The following is a 21165-nucleotide window of genomic DNA, read 5'->3' as shown; positions in this document are numbered from 1 at the left end:
TCTGTCAAACTGTCCCTTTGTCTCATCCTGTGGTCCCCACCTCAACCTAGACCACATCTACCCGCTGCTCTGTCTTCCATATCCTCAGCCAGAGGGATCTTGGCTCAGCAAATATCTGACCTCACCACTCCCCTGCCTAAGAATTTTATGGTTCCTCAGGGCCTGATGATTAAGGCAAACCAGGGCCTCGCTGCCATCTCTGTTCTTAGCACTTGCCCTTGGCCCTTACATGCAACCTCCTGGGCCCAGAGCTACTTTCAGTTTGAGACCTTTGTTCCTCACTCAGTACTCTTTCTGCCACCCCTGGATTGCCTTCTCTTCACATCGGCTGCTGGCAGACTTATTCTGTGAGCTCACAGACAGAGAAGATCCAGTTCTTACCCTCAGGAGCTCAGTGGAGATGAGGCACCTGAAGCCCCATAATCTGAGGCAGCCATCGGTGCTCTGGAGTCCTGCAGGAGTCCCGGCAGGGAGGGATGGTTCTGCAGACAAGGAAGGCTCAGTGGAGGAGGCAGCAATGAAATGGCCAAGTGTACATGGAGGCAAAGGCATTTCAGGCGGAAATGGGTTGAGACTAGGTGAGGCATGTTGAGGGATGCTGAACATAGTTGGAGCTGCTGGTGTATCAGCAAATGCAGTTGGAAAAGAGGCAAACTAATACTACTATTGATATAATTATTGAACACTTACTGTGTGCCAGATGTACCATACTCCATTCAATCCTCATAATGGCCCTGTGAGATAAGATTGGTATTACCTCCATTTAGTACCTCGAGTGGGGAAACCAAGCCACAGAGACATTAGCTGACTTACCCAATGTAGCACAAGTAGAAAGAACAGCTACTGGACTAGGAGCCAGGAAGTCTGGCTCCAGAGGCACATATTCTAAGCTCCTACATTAGGGCTCGATTAGGGAGGTTCTCAGGTACCAGGGAAATCCAGCCCCTCCATTCTCCACCCAACCTGCCTGGGACCCAGCTTGCTGGGGTTCACCCTCCCACCAGTCACAGGGCTTCCTCCAGGGAATGAAGTCTGCAGGGAGCAACTAAAAGGATTTCTTCTACTTCTCTCGGTGCTCCCCATGGGAAGCCTGAGGTGAGGGATGTCCTTTCCGAGACCTCTTCTAGGGAAGAATGATTGCCTGTCAAGCATCTCTTGCTATGGGGAGATCCTTCTCCCATTGCATGGAAATTTTGTCCACTCCAAGTGGGCACCTGACCCAGAGCTGATCGTTAAAGCATCCACACAGACCCCTGTTTAGGGGAAACCAATCAAAGTTTGCTCCATGAGGGATCCCTGGGTGGCGCAGTGGTTTAGTGCTTGCCTTTGGCCCAGGGCACGATCCTGGAGACCTGGGATCGGATCCCACGTCGGGCTCCTGGTGCATGGAGCCTGCTTCTCCCTCTGCCTATGTCTCTGCCTCTCTCTCTCTCTCTCTCTCTCTCTCTCTCTCTGTGTGACTATCATAAATAAATTTTTTAAAAAAGTTTGCTCCATGAATTTTGATGGAACCAGTATGAAAGGTTCTCTCCCCTTTTCTGTAGGAATATTAGTTGTGAGGGCCATGGAAGCCTAGTGCTTCTAGGAAGAACTTGCAGGAGAATGTAGGAAGCAAGTAGAAAGGATACAAAAAGAATGCTGATGGCATCATTGTAACTGCTAGCTTTCACCAGACCAGATCTAGGTCTACCTTCAATTTTTTCTTTACAATAACTAAAATCTTTCTTGCCTACATCAGTTACATTTGTCACTTGCAATCAAAGCAGCCCTGACCAATATGATGTCAAAAGTACAGGCAACAACAACAACAAAAAAAACCCCAGATAAATTGGATTTCATCAAAATTTAAAACTTTAGTGCATCAACGGGTACTATCAACAGAGTGAAAAGGCAACCCTGGAGATTGGGAGAGATTTCCAAATTATATTTCTGATAAAAGATTAATATCCACATTACACAAAGAACTCCCATAACTCAACAACATAAAACCAAACAACCTAATTCAAAAAATGTCAAAAGACTTGAATAGAAATTTCTCCTAGGAAGACATACAGATGGCCAATAGGCTCAAGAAAAAATGTTGAACATGACTCATCATTAGGGAGATTCAAGTCAAAACCATAATGAGATACCACCTCACACTCATTATTAGGATGGCTATTTAAAAACAAAACAAAACAAAACAGGAAATAGCGAGAACTGGTGAGGACGTGGAGATGCTAGAACCCTCCTGCATTGCTTATGGGAATGTAAAATGGTACAGATACTTTGAGAAACAGTTTGGCAGTTTCTCAACAACAAACGAACAAACTCATAGAACTCAAACTCCTAGAACGGCCATAAGATCCAGCAATTTCACATCAAGCTAAAAATAATTGAAACTTATTTTTAAATAGACTCAAATAGATAGGTATACACCAATGTTCATAGTAGCATTATTCAAAATAGCCAAAAGGTAGAAACAACCGAAATGTCCATCAACAGAAGAATGAATGAACAGTGGTCTATACATACAATAGAACACTATTCAGCCTTAAAAAAGAAGGAAATTCTGACGTGTTATAACATGGGTGAACCTTGAAAACATTATGCTAAGTGAACTGAACCAGATACAAAGGACAAATCCTATATAATTCCATTTATGTGAGGAACCTAAAATGGTCAAATTTATAGAGACAGAAAGAAGAATACTGAGTACTTGGGGCTGGAGAGAGAGAAATACGGAGTTATTATTTAGTGGGTACAGTATTTCAGATTGGGATGACAAAAAAGTTCTGGAGATGGATGGTAGTTATGGTTACACAACAATGTACTTAATGCCACTAAATTGTGCATTCAAAAAGGTTAAAATGGTAATTTTTATATGTAGTATAAGAAATATATTTTTGAGGGGCACCTGGGTGGCTCAGCCGGTTAAGCAGCTGACTCTTGGTTTTGGCTCAGGTATGATCTCAGGGTTGTGGGATCGAGCCTCAGGTCTGGCTCTGCCCTCAGTGGGGAGTTTGCTTAAGATTCTCTCTCTCCCTCTGCACTTCCCCCGACTCATACTCTCTCTAAAATAAATAAATCTTTAAAAATATATGTATATATTGTCTTTGTCCCTGATTCCTGACACAGAGCTCCTAAATTCTGTGGAATTTCCTGCATGATAGGAGCATCTTTTGTTCTAATAAGTTGACTCTTGGCAGGCCCCTGAATGATTTCAGGATGGGGGCTGGTTGCCAGAAAGAACAAATCTTGATTAGAAACTTAGAACTTTCAGCCCTGCTCTCTAATCTCCAGGGAAAGGAAAGGGGCTGGGGATTGGGTCAGTTGCCAATGGCCAGTGATTTAAGCAATCATGCCTATACAATGATGTCTCCATAAAAAACCCAAAATGGCAGGGTTTGGAGAGCTGCCAGGTTGGTGAACACATCAGAGTGCTGGGAATATGGTGCCCCTTCCCTTATACCTTGCCCTATGCATCTCTTCCATTTGGTTGTTCCTGTATCCTTTATAATAATCTATAGGGGGCTCCTGGGTGGCTCAGTGGGTTAAGCATCTGCCTTTGGCTCAAGTCATGACCCCAGAGTCCTGGGATTGAGCCTCGTGTTAGGTTTCTTGCTCAGCAGGGAGTCTGCTTCTCCTTCTGTCCCTCCTCTGGTCATGTTTTCTCTCTCTCTCTCTCTCTCTCTCTCTCTCTCAAATAAATAAATAAAATCATAAAAATTAATAATAATAATAATAATCTGGTATTAGTTCAATGAAGTGCTTTCTTGAGTTCTGTGAGCCATTCAAGCAAATTATGAAACCTGAGATGGGGGTTGAAGGAAGCCAGTCAGTCAGAAGCAGAAGTCTAGGACTTGTGACTGGCATCTGAATGGGGGTCGGGGCAGTCTTGTCCTGTGGGATGGAGCCCTTGACCTAGGAGGTCTGTGCTACACTTCAGAGTTGGTGTCAGAGCTGGCTGACGTCAGGAGGGAAAAACCCTACACATTTGGTGATGCCTTCCTCTGGGCCAAAGGTCAGGCAGGCTGACTGCCCATTATAAAAGATTCTAGTTGCTTCAGGTCCAGGCTCCTCTCTTGGAATGCAACCCACCATGTGTGCAGGTGTTATCTGGCCTCATGTCCTATTGCCTTGTGGGAACTGGGGCTTGATGAGCCAGTCCTAATACTCACATTCTCCCTGCTTCTGTTACTTCATTTCCCACCAGAAGAACCAAAGTTCTTCATTCCCAACAAAGTTCTTCATCCAGGTGTCTTCTACCAGCATCCATGAAAATGCAGTAGGCTAACCTGTCAGCTTGGATGTATGGTAAAATCACAGGCCATTCACAGTTCTGGATACTACTTGCATCAGAACCTCAGGTGGGAGATGTAGGAAATTTGTGTTTTTGATAATTTATTATGATAGTCAGCCAACTCAGGCTTGTAGGAATCTCGCCCAAGAGTGAAGCCCTGGAAGAGTTGGCTTTCCTCAGGAGCTGGCACTTTCTTTCTCTGGGAGGTTGCTTCTGCCTCTTTGTTCCAGCTGCCAGAAGCTCATGGTCGAATTTCCCTGTGTTTCCACCTTAGCATCCACATTAGTCTCAACCTTCAGTGGATCCTGTATGTTTCTGCTTCTGTTTTCTAAATATTTAATATATAATTCACCTACCATAAAATTCACACTTTCAAAGTGTATAATTCAGGAGCTTTTAGCATATTCACAAGATTGTGCAAAAGAAATCTTGTACCCATTAGCACTTCTCATTCCTCTCTCCTTCCATCTTGTGGGAATTACTTACTAACTTCCAGTATTGGGAGTTTGCCCATTCTGGATACTTCATGTAAATGGAACCATATAATATGTGCCGTTTTGTTTCTGGTTTATTTCACTTAGCAAAATGTCTAAGATTCATACATGTTGTAGCATGGATCAGAATTTCATTTTTACAGGTGAATAATATTCCATTGGAGGGTACCGTGTTTTGTTTCTCCATCAGTTGACGAACATTTTGGGTTGTTTCCCTTTTTTGGCTATTAGGGATGACACAGCTATGACACAGCTATGAACATTTGTATATAAGTTTTTGTGTGGATATGTTTTCAATTTTCTTGGGTATATACCTAGGAGAGGAATTGTTGGGTCCTATAGTAATGCTACATTGAAATTTTTGAGAAGTCACCGAACTGTTTTCCAAAGTGGCTGTACCATTTCACATTCCCAGCAGCAATGTATGAGAGTTCCAATTTCCCCACTCTCCCCCTAACATTTGCTATTGTCTGCCCCATTATAGCCACCCTAATGGGTATAAAGTGGTATTATATTATGATTTTGATTTATATTTTCCTAATTACTCCTTTTTCATGTTGTCATTCACATTTTACCATCTTATTTAATGTATTTCTGATCTGAAGCCTGACAACTTTTATGGAACAAGTACCCCATGGAGTAGGAGAGTCATGGGTTTCAGGGCTAGACTTTCCTGGGTCGGACTCCTCCCTTTGCTTCTATTAGCTGTATGACCTGAATGAGTTATGTGACTCTCCCAGTCTCAGGTTCCTCACTTATTAAACATAAGTTAAAGTATTCGCCTTTCATGGTTGTAGTTACTGTACTGTAAAGATACTTCTATAATAAAGCTGTGGTGTAGGCCTGGCACAAAGTAAGTCCTCAGTGAATCTCACTAAGGCTGGGAGACAACAGGGAGGTTTCCGGCTTTGTCAGGAGACCCAGGTTGGGGGCTATTGGATTTATTCCAGCAACTTTTTATAACAGAGGCATTTCTGGCTGCCTCACACATCAGCTTTTCCAAATCTCTGTTTCCCCTTTGTGATATGAGAAATGAGACTGTGCCCCATAATGTCAAATGTTGGCAAATCGAAGTGTTCATCCTTACATCTTATAAATTTTGTCTCTTACATCAACCATCAGAATAGCTGCTGCCTAAAGAAGTATCTCCTCCTTCAGATGAAGAGCTCTCTAGGGTGAGGAGGGGAGTGATTTGAAACTTCCTAAGAACTTACAGTAATGCTATGTGCATTATCTTGTTTACCACTCCATGAGTTGGTCAGGTATGCTCTATCACCCCAGTTTACAAGTAGGGAAACTGAAATTCCAAGAAGTTAGATAGCTTGTCTGAGATCACACAGCCAGCAAATGCTGGTGCCTAGATTCAAACCCAGCTGGGGGAATGCCTGGGGGGCTCAGCAGTTGAGCCTCTGCCTTCAGCTTAGGATGTGATCCCGGATTTCTGGGATTGAGTCCCACATCGGGCTCCCTGCATGGAGCCTGCTTCTTCCTCTGCCTGTGTCTCTGCCTCTCTCTCTCTCTCTCTGTATCTCTCATAAATAAATAAATAAAATCTTAAAAAAAAAAAAACCCAGCTGGGATTTCAACATCTGATTTCTTTTTCCTGTACAGAGTGTTCCCCCAACCTCTGCTCCTTAATAGGAGATGCTCAGGAAACTTTGCTGACCTGAATGGCTGGTTCTCAACCCACCAGCTTGACAGAGACTATGTCATCCCTTTAAGCTGAGATCTGACTCCTAGACACCACAGGTCAGCTCACTCCTGAGGCCACAGAATAGTCCTCACTCTGTCTCAGGTTCCCCAAACAAGTACTGCCCTGGGAGTCAGGATGCCAGGCTCTGCCCCCAACTATAGATTTAACCCACCCAGGCCTCAGCACCTGTCCCAAGCTGGCTAAGTGGAAAGTTGTATCTACTCACTCCTGGGTCTCTGGCATCCAGCACAGGTGCCACAGACCTAGCCTAGGCCATCTGCATAGACCTACAGCTGCATCTTGCATGGGTCTGCCCTTTCATGGGAGTTGTTAATGACATGGCCAGCCCTAGTGCTGGGGGAACAGAAGGATATCTCCATTTGCCCAAGCTGTGGCTCTGGCCCTTTACCAGACGTGCCAACAGTCAGAGAGGAAGAGTCAGAGCTGGGCCAGCAGTACCACCTCAGACTGAAATAGAAACCTATTTCAGAGAAAAATGCGGAAATGGCCCCAGGACCAGAGGGGTGGGGTGGAGTGTCATTGGGGAGAACCTTGTAGACACAGCTTCCTGAGAGTCTTGTCTGGCCTCTGCTACAGTGAGCACCAGTCACCAGACCCTGCCAATTCATCCCTCCTCTGGGGAGGACAAATTCTCCCAGGTCCCACACTTTAACCTCTCTGAACCTCAGCCTCCTCAACTACAAAATGCAGTAACAATAATCTTGGTTGTATTCGTTGGCTCAATCTAAGTGCTTTGGGGCACTCAGCACACAGTAGGTGCTCAATAAATGGCAGCCATTGTTATTATCACTTCACCTGCTCTTTCAGCTCAATACTGACCAAGCAATTCATTCGTTCTTTCATTCATTTATTCATCCAGACAACCAGCCAGCACATGCCCGCTAGGTGAGTCACAAGAGTTAAGAATAACGTCTCTAGAGTTAGGCAGGGGTTGAGACTCCAGAAATGCCACTAGTTGGCTGGATAACTCTGGTAAAGCCACTTCCCCTCACTAACGCTTCATTTCCTACTGGTAAAACTGGAATAGTAAGAGTACCTCTGGAGGGTGCCGTATAGTGTTTAGAGTCAATGGGATAATGATATGACAGCAGCCAGCATAGAGTCATGGAAGGAAAAGTGGGTGGCTGGTCAGCCACCACAGAGGAGCCAGGCAAGGTCCCAGCTCTGCAGACCAGGCCATGCTGGGAGCGCCAGGCAGCCAGGCCTCCAGAGACAGCCACAGGATGAGGTGAGGGAGGGCAGGAGGGAAGAAGAGTCACCAGGCTCAGAGATAATTGCTAGGTTTCTGGACCATGGCCTGCCCCCTTTTGGGTAAACTCAGAAACAGTGAGGAAACACACACAAAACAAGATTTTATGAAATTTAGAGGAGACAAATACCTAGCCAAGCGGGGAGCCTTGGGCAGCGTGGAGTTACCCCACCCAGCCAGGCCAGGGGAACATGTACATGCACACACATTGCACACATGTGCACACACACTCACAAGCTGCACATTCTCACTTGTGCATACATACCCAGGGGCTTGCACATACATCACATCTACCCTCAGAGGCACAGCACTTTAGAGTTTGCAAAGAGCCTTCTCATTTATCATATCATTTGAGGTGGATGGGTGGAGAGACTGTCCGTGAATTGCGAACCTTTCCAGAGCAGGCAAGATAGTTGAATCCCAGGCATCTTCAGGACGCATCCAGGGCCCATCCCAGGGCTGTGCTGCCTCAGTTCCTATCTCCACCCACCCACCCTAACCCCACCCCTGAGGTGTCAGCAGGAGTTGAACAACAGCAGAAACCTCAGGAAAGTTTTAACCCAGCTTCCTTCCCCAGATTTACTCATTCACCCCACTTCACTCTCCTTCAGCAGTTCACTTGGACTCAAGAACTCACTTTCCCCACCAGTCACAAGGGGTCAGCTCTAGGCTGTCTTGAGATTTAGCTGGGATAGGAGAAGCAAGAGTTTCCCAAGGGCCTTCTCTGTGTACTCCCATCTGGCCACCTAATCCTTCTTAGCCTCTCCCACCATAAGCTCCCAGAGCCCAGCTCCTCCCTGGAGGATCCTCACTAGCATAGAACATCTAACAGTTTTCAAATACTCAGGGAGAGATTGTGTTATCCCCATTTTATAGAGTGAACATTGAGGCCCAGAGAGGGAACTTGTCCCGTGCTACGTAAGACTCCAAACCAGGGGATCCCTGGGTGGCGCAGCGGTTTAGCGCCTGCCTTTGGCCCAGGGCGCAATCCTGGAGACCCGGGATCGAATCCCACGTCGGGCTCCCGGTGCATGGAGCCTGCTTCTCCCTCTGCCTGTGTCTCTGCCTCTCTCTCTCTCTCACTGTGTGCCTATCATAAATAAATAAAATAAAAATTAAAAAAAAAAAGACTCCAAACCAGACCTATGATGTGGCTCCCAATTTTGTCTCTACTATTCCACCCCTCCACTGACGCCCTGCTCAGTCCCTATGTCCCCATCTCCTCTGCCCTGTGCAGCTGCAGGCTCTAGGTGCAACCAAGACAAGGAAGGGAGGAGGACCCCCAAGTCTTCTCCCACCCCACTCCAGCCTGTGATGACCCACAGTGGACTGTGCACAAGGCCTTGAGAGGAGGTAGGGGCTCAGGTACTGACACAGAACACTCACCCAGGGGTTAGTGAGCTCCACGTTGGTCCATGAAGTGCTGGAGCAAATTCTGACTCCCAGACCAATCCCTCTAGCTAGTCAGTTCCTATGCCACAAATTGTCACGTGCGTGTTTCACAGAAGTTGCAGGAGGCAGCAAGAAATCAAGAAATCAAGGAGGGGAAGTAACTTCCTACAGCACAAAGCTGGCAAGAGGCAGGGCTGGGGCTCAAATCCCAAGAACATTTGAGCTCATTCAACTACTACCCAGTTGTGAGCAGTCACTTCATCCTCTAGGTGTGCTGACCTGCGGAGTGGGTATCACTCACTTAGCCTGAGGGCTGTTGGGATGAACACCTGAGACAGAGCATTTAAGGACTGGGCTTGGCATAGGGAGGCACCCGTCAGTAACCATTTTCTCCCCCTCCTTTCCACCCCACCTCTCAGCCCTGTCCTGGCCTTTCTCAGAAAGATCTGGAGAGAGTCCTGGCCCTGCTTCTTGATGCCACCAGGAACAATGGACCTGGTTTTCTTAACAGTGCTTGGAAGATCCATTAAAAGAAGCTGAGACCCTGAAGTTAAAAGCTCTGGTGTCTACAGCTCTGATTCCAGCTCTGACCTGCTCCCACTAAGGGCCAAGGATGGCTCCTCAGATTGAGGGTGATTTGGGGGAAAACTGAGCCTAGGCCACCATTCTCTTTAACAGCTCTAATCCATCTTTGAGCTTGGGCTTGATGAGTGGCTGTGATAGCTCCTCCCCCTCCCTAAGATTGGTCTTCCTTCTTTCTTTCTTTCTTTCTTTCTTTCTTTCTTTCTTTCTTTCTTTCTTTCTTTCTTTCCTTCCTTCCTTCCTTCTTTCTTTCTTTCTTTCTTTCTTTCTTTCTTTCCTTCTTTCTTTCTTTCTTTCTTTCTTTCTTTCTTTCTTTCTTTCTTTCTTTCTTTCTTTCAGATTTTATTTATTTATTCATGAGAGACACAGAGAGAGAGAGGCAGAGGAAGAAGCAGGCTCCATGCAGGGAGCCCGATGTGGGACTCGACCCCGGGTCTCCAGGATCACGCCCTGGGCCCAAGGCAGGTGCCCAACCACTGAGCCACCCAGGCGCGTCCCTCTTTCTTTCTTTCTTCTTTCTTTCTTTCTTTCTTCTTTCTTTCTTTCTTTCTTTCTTTCTTTCTTTCTTTCTTTCTTCTTTCTTTCTTTCTTTCTTTCTTCTTTCTTTCTTTCTTTCTTCTTTCTTTCTTTCTCTTTCTTCTTTTCTTTCTTTCTTTCTTTCTTTCTTTCTTTCTTTCTTTCTTTCTTTCTTTCTTTCTTTCTTTCTGTTTTTTACAAGTACTTATTGGGCACCTACTCTGTGCAGGTAATGTCCAAGGCACTTGAGAACACAAAACAAAGCTCTTGCCCTTGTATTACTTATATTCTAGCAAAGAGACTAGTATATTTTAGTTAATGAGTTTAGTAAATACATAGCAGGTCAGGTAGTATGCTATAGAGGAACATAAGGAAGGGTAAAGGGCAAAGAACCATGTGGTTGCAATCTCAGCCAAGCTGGACAGGCACCATCTGGAGTTGCCGGGTCCTCTTCTCACATCACCACCCCCTGCCCAGTCCAGAGGAGACCCCAAACCCCAAGTCCCCATTCTGTGCCAGGCCCTGCCTCAGGGGATCTTAAAAGCAGGCCAGGGCTCTGGGGCACAGGCCTTAGCTCAGGGCCACCAGGTCTCTGGCATGGAGCATCTACTCACAACCATGGGGAAGCCTTCTGAAGGCTCCAAATTTTCCACTCAAGTCTAGTATCCCATTGTTGAGAGGGCATGAGGCCCAGAGATATGAAGGCAGTAGCCTGGATCACACAACAAGGTGAAGGTATCCTTGTTCTCTCTCCTGCCTTCTCCTCTGGCATGTCCACAAGGGTGGACTCAGGGCTGAGCCTCACGGCAGAGCGCCGACTTATGAGGGGCTGTCTATGCCCTCAGCCAACTCCTGGTAAAGGAGTATGAGGTGCTCCTCCACTGGGCTCACCTGGTAGTCGCAGCCTGCCCCATCCTCCCAGCTTGAACAGGCCACAATCTTGTTCTCCAAGCCCCGTGAGGCTGAAACCACTTCTCCCCAGTGCAAGCTCAGGAGACTAGGGTTTTGGTTAACTCTCCCTCATCCTGCTGTGGGACTTCAGGCAGGTCCCAGCTCTTTGTGGGCCTCGGTTTCTTAAGCTGTCAAATGGAGGAAATGAAGGCACCTATATCTCGGGGCTGTCATAATGAACAAGCAAGACCCTGTCAAGAAGGCAGTTGGGCAGCCCCGGTGGCACAGCGGTTTAGCGCTGCCTTCAGCCCAGGGTGTGATCCTGGAGACCTGGGTTCAAGCCCCACGTCGGGCTCTCTGCATGGAGCCTGCTTCTCTCTCTGCCTATGTCTCTGCCTCTCTCTCTCCCTGTGTCTTTCATGAATAAATAAATAAAATCTTAAAAAAAAAAAAAAGAGGGCAGTTTGCAAACTTTTAGGTGCTACCCATGTGACAGGGGATGTTATATCCTTACCATCCTTGCTTGTTTGAAAAATAGCCCCCTCATGCTTGTGGGACCCTGAGGCAGCCCCCAGAGCAGGCCCTTGGTGCTTGATGGGAACTAAGTGGAAATTCAGAAAAAATAAAACCACCTCTGTTCCCAACCAGCAGGCCAACAGCTGACAGGAAAAGCCTCTCCTGTGTCCTTGTGGTAAGAAGATGAGGAGGGAGACATGGAAAGGGACAAGGCTAGGAGGTCCAGGAAAACGAATTCTGGGAGGAGAAGGTGAAGGCTTGAGGTAGTTAGAAGGGTCACCCATCCCCTACCTCAGGTTCCCCGGGGGCTGGAAGAGGATGTAACTAGATGAACGTCAGGTACACGCATGTCTGCAAGGGAGGGGTGTCAGCCATGTGTGGGTTTGACCTGAAAGATGTACATGTACTCACAGGGGTGCACGTGCATTTGTGTGTATGTGGCACATGTGTGTGTCCACATGAGCAGCCCTGGAGTGTGTACGTTTGTTCCATGCATGTTTGCCTATGCCTGTGTCTCTGCATGTGATGAACATATGTGCCCACTCCTGTGAACCTCCAGTTCATAGGCTTCATTTTCCCAGGCTTGACAATCTTTGCCACAATCCCAGGCAGGCCCAGATACCACAGGAGATTTGTGGGGTTCCTGGTCACTGCAGGCTCTCGATTTTCCCCCAGGAACAAAAGCAGTTACACAAGAGGAGGAGGAAGGCTTAGAGGATTAACTCAGGCCCAGGCCCTCCCAGCTTAGCTCTGGGTGTAGGCTCTTCATGTTGGGTGTGTGCCCAAGACCAAAGCCCCAGCTCTTGGGTCCTCGGACCCTCTGCTGCATGTGGGCACTGACCTCTCCACAGTCACCTTCCTGCCCTCAACCACTAACAGGAACCCCTCAGTCTCTGTACAATAGCCAAGCTCTTTACATTTTACATCCCCCTCCCCACCATGTCCTCATTGTAAGGTGTTGGCCACAAACTGGCCAAGCTGACCTTAGAACCCTGCCTCCAGGGTCCCCTCCCGAGGCAGCCACTGCCAGCCAGGTCTCAAGGTCCCCCTTCCTCAGCCTGGGCTGGGCTCACAGTACAGCTGTGGCTACTCCCCTGGGTAAGTCTCCCGTCTTCCTGAATCTGGGTTTCTCCAGCTGTCAGATAAAGCCATTTCTGCCCACATGAGTCAACCACAGAGAAGGCCTGTGATGAGCCACTGGCCAGCAGGAGCAGTGTCCTGCACATCCCAGGCCCCCAAGGCTACTGCTCACTGGCTCCTTGCTGCTCCCCGGAGCCAAGAGGAATCCTCAGTTCTCTGAAACAGGAGACCACCTGGCCCCAGGCTAAGGGGGTAGACCTGGTCCCTCTGGGGTCACCAAGGGACCTGACTCCTACTTGAGGCTTGTAGGCAGCATGCCTGGTGGTCTCCTCAGACAGGGGGAAGCTAGACCCTCTTGCTGCACCTCAGCTTTCCTTCTCTGCAACCTGGGCACCTCATTCTATCCAGAGCCTGGGGTCTGCTGTTTCCCATGATAGGGAAGTACAGAGGAGCCACAGAGAACTGGCAGAGGAGGAAGGAGCATGTGCCAGTGAGTGCAGTCCCTCATTGTTACACACCCGCACACCCAGGCCCTACACATCCCCATATAACCCACACAGGTCCACACACATGCATATGCCCAGGCACCTGCCATGCTCTGGGGCACACCATCCCCATCATGCACACATGCACCCACATAAATGTGCACTTACATACAGCCTTGCATAGGGCTACTGATCAGCTCCACAGCCAGTTTCATACAAAGATCTTTCAGAACCAGGAAAGAGGCAGAGGGGGAAGAGCTGAGTCCTTGGATGCCCAGGCCCTTCTTTGGCTTCCTCCCAGAGAGACCAAGGGGTCCCCAAGGAGACACACGATGGTTTGTCTGGCCCATCCCCTTCAGCCATCCCACACAAGCCCTGCCTAGAATGCTCAGAGGAGCAAGCAAAGGTCCTCTCAGGAGTGTGGTCTTCAACCTGCCCAGCCCTGTTTGTCACCAGCCTGTGTGTTACCAGCTCAAGAGGCCTTAGACAGACTAATCACTCTGAATATGGGAGCTTAAAGGGGAAAATGTGGGAAAGAGGAGTTCTAACGGGGACAGGACCATTCCTAGGTAGAGAGAGCCCAATCACCTCCCTGGAGCCCCCACTTCACTAGATTTTTGAGTCATTCATCATTCAATCTATATTTATTGAGATCTTCTGAGTGTCAGTGACCTAGTGGTGAAGAAGAGCATCTCAGTCCTTGTCTCAGACTTGGAGTCTAGCTTCCTCAGAACTTCAGGATGGTGTGGGTTGGTACCAGTCCCAGGCTCCTCCACTGCGCTCTGGGTCTTCTCCATGGTTTCCAGCCATAGCCTGACCCAAGTCCTCATGGCACAGACTGAAGTGTGAACTTTACTCAGGAGCATTGGCATCATCTGAGAGTGTGTTAGAAATGCACCCTAAGGCCCGACCTTAACCTACTGAATCAGATCCTAAGAGATCCAGGCATACATTGACATTTGAGAAACGCTGATATAGAACATTCTATACAGATCCAGTCCCTCTTCCTGATGGCCTTTCCAAGATGGCAAAGGCCAATTCGGGTAACAACTGTACAGGCAAACACACAATGCTTATAACATCTCGTTCGATCCTCATACACCCCTATAAGGTACACACCATTACCATCCCTGTATTACAGATGGGGAATTGAGGGACTGAGTGGTTGGGTAACTTGCTCAAAATTCATATAGCTAGTAGTAGTAGAGCCAGGATTTGAACACAATGCTTTGGATTGTGAATCCACTACACCAGCATCTCCATGTCTGGGTAAGAGTCAGTGTGGTAAGATAGGCAATAAACAAAAAAGTGAAAACCTCAAGGAGCCAGTGGACCTCTTCCTAAGAATCTAGGAAATATCAGATTTTACTTATGATTTGTTTTAGAATTTACAACTCTGTCCTTACAGGGCTAGAGACAGCACAGAAAATAGCCACTTGGGCCAAATGATCCTATTAGAGGCAGGGCAGAAAAAATGGTAGAGAAATCTAGACGAAGATGGTGGCTGAGCTTCCTGGAAGCCAAAATAAAAAGGGAGGGAAGAATGGGGCTGGCAGTGGGAGGCTGTGAGGATTCCTGAGCTGAGCCAAAGTCACAGGGCTGGAGACAAGGGGACCATTGGAGAGATATTTGGGAGACAGGTGCAGTGGGGCTAGATCACCAAATGGAGGAAGAAGCCCAAAATGTATCCGGCACCTTTGCTCCTGCTACGGTGGCTGGAGGACAGAGAGCACACAGATAAGGACTGGGCACAGTACCTCACACAGTAGGCGCTGGTATAAGTATGCTATCTGTCCCCTCTTCATTCATGCTAATACTGCCCAGATGTGGGCCACTCTCGTCCTCACCCTGCTTCACACAGCCTGGCCTCTGCTCTTCCCAGCCTCTGGGAGGCTCCTGCTCCCCACCCAGCCTCCAGAACTGCTGCACCGGAAACTACAGTTCCTTCCTTCAATCATCAGCTTGGGGGTGGAGGGGTGGTCATGGGGAAATAATCACAGAGAGCATTGTGAATCAGCAGGCTCAGGGCTGGGCTGGAAGTGGAAATGCTCTAGGACAAGGGGTGACACGAGGGGAGTCCCCCCACCCCACCCAGTCTCATAACTCTCAGCCAATCCCGGGTTCTTCCAAAGGACCAGCCCCCCAGTTCTTTGAGTTCTGAGACCAGTTTCTCACATGTGTGCTGAGGCTGAGCATGGAGGAGAGAAGAGAGATCACAGTCATGGTGCCTTGTGCTGTATTTTCATAACTCTTCATCTGATCATTCATTTATTCATTCTCTCCCCACCCATTCGGCTACCGTTTATAGTCTGGCCCAGGGATTCCCGGGAGGCCACAATGGTGCTGCTGTCGTCAGTGGTAGCAGAGAGGTCAGGGAGTTTTAGTCCTGTGGGCCAGTTTGCCAAGTCTGCCAGAGGACCAAAGTGAGTTCTGGAGAGGGCAAGTGACTTGTGCAAAGTCATACCACTGACACTAGCACTGGCCTTCAGCCCTCCAATCCCCAGCCCATGCTGAGTTCGAACACAGCTGTGCATTAATGGTGCTGATGATGGGAACACCAAAAGAGTCTTCTCTATAACCTAAGCTACTTAGAGAGTCTCAGACATAGTGAGGTTTGCCTTTGGGATCTCCTCAGTCCCATTTCTTTTCCTCTCCCTTCATCCTCTTTGTGGCTCCTCCAGGAACCCAGCGATCCCACAATTCCTTCCTACCAAGGGGAATGATGACAACCTCTGATCCAAAGCACTCTCTCTCCTGGGCCACCCCCTTCCCTGAAAGCTGTGAGTTCCTAGTACCTCCATTGTTCTGTTGAGGAAGGGCCTCGGGGTTCACTGTCACTCATCCCAGGGAGCACGTGGCCATTTTACCAGGGACCTTCCCTTACCCCAGAGGAGCAGCTCCAGTGTTTGTGGTTGGCTATAGAGGGAGATTTCCTGGGGCTTCTCAAACAATTCTGCAGAAGTGACCACTGGTACATTTTCTCTGGTAGTTTTTTTTTTTTTTTTAAATTTATTTATGATAGTCACAGAGAGAGAGAGAGAGAGAGAGAGAGGCAGAGACACAGGCAGAGGGAGAAGCAGGCTCCATGCACCGGGAGCCTGATGTGGGATTCGATCCCGGGTCTCCAGGACCGCGCCCTGGGCCAAAGGCACCCGCCGAACCGCTGCGCCACCCAGGGATCCCTCTCTGGTAGTTTATAAGCTTTCAAATGTCAGGCTGCCAGAGCCAGGGTCAGAATCCTTGAACATTTAAGTTCGAATCAGGGAGTGTTACAGCTGGGGCACAGGAAGTTAGAACATAGATTATAGACTTTAAGAATATGTGAGTTGAGGGACTCCTGGGTGGCTGAGTGGTTGAGCATCTGCCTTCGGCTCAGGACATAGTCCCGAGGTCCTGGGATCGAGTCCCACTTTGGGCTCCCTGCAGGGAGCGTGCTTCTCCCCCACCTATGTCTCTGTCTCTGTCTCTGTCTCTGTCTCTCTCTGCTTCTCATGAATAAATAAATAAAATCTTAAAAAAAAAAAAGGAATGTGTGATTTGGGATTATAGATTCTTGGGGCAAGGGCTATAGAATCACAAATGATTATAGCTGGAATTGTGGATTAAAAGAAGTCTGACAGCTGAGAATAGACAGCTGGCCTTGCCCCCCAGCCAGTCAGGGCCGGGCCAGGTCTCCTGCTACCCAGCAAGGTTCTGTCCTCCAGGCCTCCTGGAGCAGCACACAGGGTCACTGCGGCCCGAGCACTCTCTGCTTGGGGATAGTGAGGACACTGGTCTGCGTCTGCTCTGTCCCGAGCCTCACTGCCAGCCCATCACAGCACCCCGCCACCACAGTGGATATATTTAGGTGCCCTCCCAAATATGTTTCCACAGCTCCCAACACTGCCTTCTATGTCCCTTCCTCCTCTGAGGCCTCCAGGCACCTTCTCTAAACTGCCCCAATGAAGTCATCAGGAACAAGGGCTCTTGCTCCACCAATGCAAACATTCCCCTCCCCAAAACAGAGCCCCGCTTTAGGGGTCTCCTGGGTCAGCTCACCATGGAGCTCAGGCCCATCTGCTCTAACGCTGACCTCACTGCCTCCCCCAAGCCCCCAGGGCCTGCCTGGGGCCAGGAACCAAACATCCCTGATCTTGCCCTTCTTGACTTTCCTCATTCCAGGCAAAGGGTACCCTTGCCCCTGCCAGTCCCCAAACACACACACACACACACACACAAGGCCAGCATTTTACTGTTCCTCTAGCGTCTGTCAGGAGAGAGGCGCCACCATCCAAGACCCATGGCCACCCCTGCACTTTACCCCAGCCTCCCTCCCACACTCCACCCCAGGCCTTGCCAGAAACTTGGCATCCTCCCCTTTCAGACTGTATCTTCCCAGGAAAACAGAGTCACTGAGAATAAACCGTGATGGAGATTGGGGACAGGAATGGATCTCCTAGACACACTTAAATGGAAGGCTCTCAGATTCCCACCTGCCCAGCTCTGCCCAGAAATCGTTGTTCCTGTGGGAATCAAGGTTCCTGAGGCAGGCAGGGACCCCTTTTATGTAGGGGCTCCATCACAGCCATCATAGTTTTATCAGCAGCACTTAGTTTTATCACCAACAATTAAGGGATTTTATGTACTGGAGATTGTGCCAGAATTTTATATCCTTATATCCCCTGACCCTATGAGGCAAATATATTAATGTCTCCATTCCATAAAGGAAGAAACTAAGGTCCAGAGAGGTTTTGACCTAAGTCCTACATGTAGAGAGTGCCAGAGCTGGGATTTAACCAAGCCTGGATAACACAACCACCTCAATAGTCCCAGCTGGTAGCCTGCTATGAGAACCCCCTTCCCTGTGGTCCCCAGGGGGGCCTGCAGACTCTTCCAGCCCAGCCAGTGGAGAAAACGTCAGAATCTCACTAATGGTCAGGGCTCTTCCCCAGGAGCTCATCTCTCCTGCTGCTGGACTCCAACAGACCCCACTATAGTCCCCTCTGAGGGGACTATACCCCCACATCACTGTGACCCCTTCCTTCACATTCAGTACCCACAGTGACACATGACTCCAGTTGCCCACAACACCACAGTGCTGCACACATACAACCACACCAACCACATTGCTACACTCCCCCAGGATGTGTTAAGTCCTGCCATCGCAGTTTGGAGGACAGACAAGGGATTCCTACTCTACAGGTGCCAGAGGACTCCCACCATAGGATAAACCCTGATGAGCCTTGAGTCAATTCACTTATCAGTACAATATTTTTACATTAAAACAAATGCAGAGGGCAGCCCGGGTGGCTCAGTGGTTTAGCGGTGCCTTCAGCCCAGGGCCTGATCCTGCAGACCCGAGATCGAGTCTGCATCGGGCTCCCTGCATGGAGCCTGCTTCTCCCTCTGCCTGTGTCTCTACCTCTCTCTCTCTGTGTCTCTCATGAATAAATAAATAAAATCTTTTTAAAAAGGAAATAAAACAAATGCAGAAATATTACAGAGAGGAATGCAAAATCCACATGAATTCTAAAGATTAAAAAAATTAGACTTCAAAAAAGCTGTGTGTGTGTGTGTGTGTGTGTGTGTGTGTGTGTGAGCATGAGACTGTTTATACTTCCTCCACCCAGATCCGGGGTGAACTTTCACTCTTCCAAGCCTATAGGGGTGCTGGGTAGAAAAGTAAGAACCACCCTAGGGTCATGGAAAATAGTCTGTGGGTGGAAACGGCAACACAGACGCTTCTCACCTTCCATCACCCGGCTCAGCACACCACACAGGGCCACGGATGGGGCACGCGCAGATTATACATCTCAAAACAGGCACAACACACACTTACGCACCCTTGTGCTGTGGCTCCTGCCACACAGTGTGCACACACTACGGGCAACACGGAACCCCTGGGTTACTCTGGCACAGTCCCCCAGAGCTGTAGATAGGTACCACACACACCTCTTGCGTGCGGCCACACCCCACAATCCATTGGTTACACTATACACAACCCCCCTCAGACTAATGCACACAGCTTAGCACACACACATTGCCCATATTTCATACTAACGTCTTACACATCTTACACACCGTCAACATCACACACACACACTCAGCCCTGGGAACCCACCTGGGCAGCTGCGAGCCGGAGCGGGCGGGCCCCCTTCACCGCGCCCCGGCCTCCCCCTGCGCCTGGATCCCGCGCCCCGCACAGCCCTTACCTGGGCCACGCAGCCCCCGGCAGCCCCAGGCGGGGAACGTCGCTCGCTCCGGCGTGAGGAGGCGAACCCGCAAACCGAGCGGCAGCGTTGGCGGCCCGGGCTCCTGCCGGCGCGCCCCCCGCCTCCCGCACGCCTCCAGCCGGAGCGCGAGCGGGGGCGGGGCGGGGCGGGGCGGGGCGGGCAGGGGCGCACCCCCTGGAGTCCCGCCCAGCCTGGACCGGCGGGTCGCCGCCCCTTGGGGCCCGGGGAGTGCGGATAAGAGTCTGGAAGAGGCCGCAGGCGGCGGGGGCGGCGCTCTGGCTGAAGGATCGGGACTCCTGGACTCCAGTCTAGGTCCCGGCACCCCTACCCTTCCCTGGCCTCAGTTTCCCTCTTTGTACAGGAGACAGTGGGAAGTGGTGATTCCTGAGGTCTTCTGGGCTCTGACATTCTACAGTTCTGAGCGGTGGCAGAGAGGGAGGAATAAGAAGTGTTACTTCTTGAGTACCTATTATGTGCCAGGCACCGTGCTAGGTATTTTAATACATTACCTCATTTAATCACCTCAGCAATTCCAGAGATGTTCTTTTTTTTTTTTTAATGGAATTTATTTATTTTTTTATTTATTGTTTTTTTTTATTCATGAGAGAGAGAGGGGGACACAGGCAGAGGGAGAAGCAGGCTCCATGCCGGGAGCCCGATGCGGGACTCGATCCTGGGACTCCAGGATTGCGCCCTGGGCCAAAGGCAGACGCTAAACCGCTGAGCCACCCAGGGATCCCCTCCAGAGACGTTCTTAATCCCATTCCCCAGGCAGAGAAACTGAAGCACAGACCTGGTGCCCAAGGTCACCCAGCTGGTAAATGGCAGATCTGATATTTGAACCCAGGCAGTCTGGCTCTAGAGCCCAAATACCTCTAGAGCCTGGGGTAGTGGCACTTTCCACACCATAGACTGCTTCCTGATCCTCCTAACAATCCTAGGAGACCCATTTTACAGATGTGGTTCAGCTGGTGGGACATCACGCTAAAGATGGGAGTCGGAGTGGTGGTGGGGACGGTGAGTGCAGGATAGTGTAACAGGACAGCACTTGGCACATAGGTGGTGCTTATCAATGTCAACACTCCTATCACTCCTCTTCCCTCTCTTCCTTTATCTCCTGAGATCTAGGGGACTGCGGCCTCCACTTCCTGCATCCCTGAAACCTTCCCGACCTATAGCCATCAGACAAGCCAGCCCCTCCTCTTGGTGACCACTGCAGCTTTTGTTCAATAATTATTGAGTTCCTACTGATGTGTCAGGTTCTGTAGTAGGCACTGGAAAGGCACATGAGCTAGACAGTCCAGATAGGGTTGGCCTCATGGAGTTTATAATCTGGTGGGGAACACAGACATTAAATAGTCACACAAGTTAATACAGAATTACACATTTGATGAGTGCTAACAAGGAAAAGTGAAGGGCTGTATGAAATATTATAATGAGGGGCAGGAGAGGCATCTAGTTTAAGTCAGGAGATTTGGGGAGACTTCCCAGAGGAAGTACTATTTAAGCTGAGACCAAAGTGAGAAGTCGGCCTTAGCCAGTTGACGGTGAGGGGAAGAGAATCCCTGGCAGAGGAAACTGCACAGAGAGCTTAAAGAAGGAAAGGGCTTCTCTGTTTCAGGGAAATGAAGTACAGCTAGAGTTGGGGGTACCCCCACAAGCGGGGAGGCCTGGTGGGAGGTGGGTTGTAAGAGCCATCCCAGCTGGGCCTTGTGGCAATGGTCAGGAATTTGGCCTTTGTCTGAAGGGCTG

The 21165-nt window shown here is 49.1% G+C and overlaps 1 protein-coding gene across 6 annotated transcripts in view; it reads right to left on the bottom strand.

The window, feature by feature from the left end:
* Positions 1-19522, bottom strand: part of P2RY6 (pyrimidinergic receptor P2Y6) — a 37337-nt gene extending 17815 nt beyond the window's left edge. Inside the window, exons 1-3 of one of the 6 annotated variants that reach the window (XM_041730353.1) lie at positions 19393-19462; positions 691-734; positions 382-482 (exon numbers count right to left, since the gene is read on the bottom strand). Coding sequence is in view for 2 of the 6 variants with exons in the window: in XM_041730350.1 (XP_041586284.1) it covers positions 691-727 (37 nt within the window). In the remaining 4 variants the exon portion in view is untranslated. Of the gene's footprint in view, positions 1-381; positions 483-690; positions 735-9125; positions 9175-19301; positions 19352-19392 lie in introns of those variants that run through there. The other 5 variants (XM_041730350.1, XM_041730351.1, XM_041730355.1 and 2 more) reach the window with 5 other exon arrangements.
* Positions 19523-21165: the final 1643 nt, after the last annotated feature.

This window comes from Vulpes lagopus, chromosome 15 (genome assembly GCF_018345385.1).
Source record: "Vulpes lagopus strain Blue_001 chromosome 15, ASM1834538v1, whole genome shotgun sequence".
NCBI lineage: Eukaryota > Metazoa > Chordata > Mammalia > Carnivora > Canidae > Vulpes > Vulpes lagopus.
The sequence above is the reverse complement of the archived record's forward strand: the minus strand, read 5'-3'. Positions and strand labels throughout refer to the sequence as shown.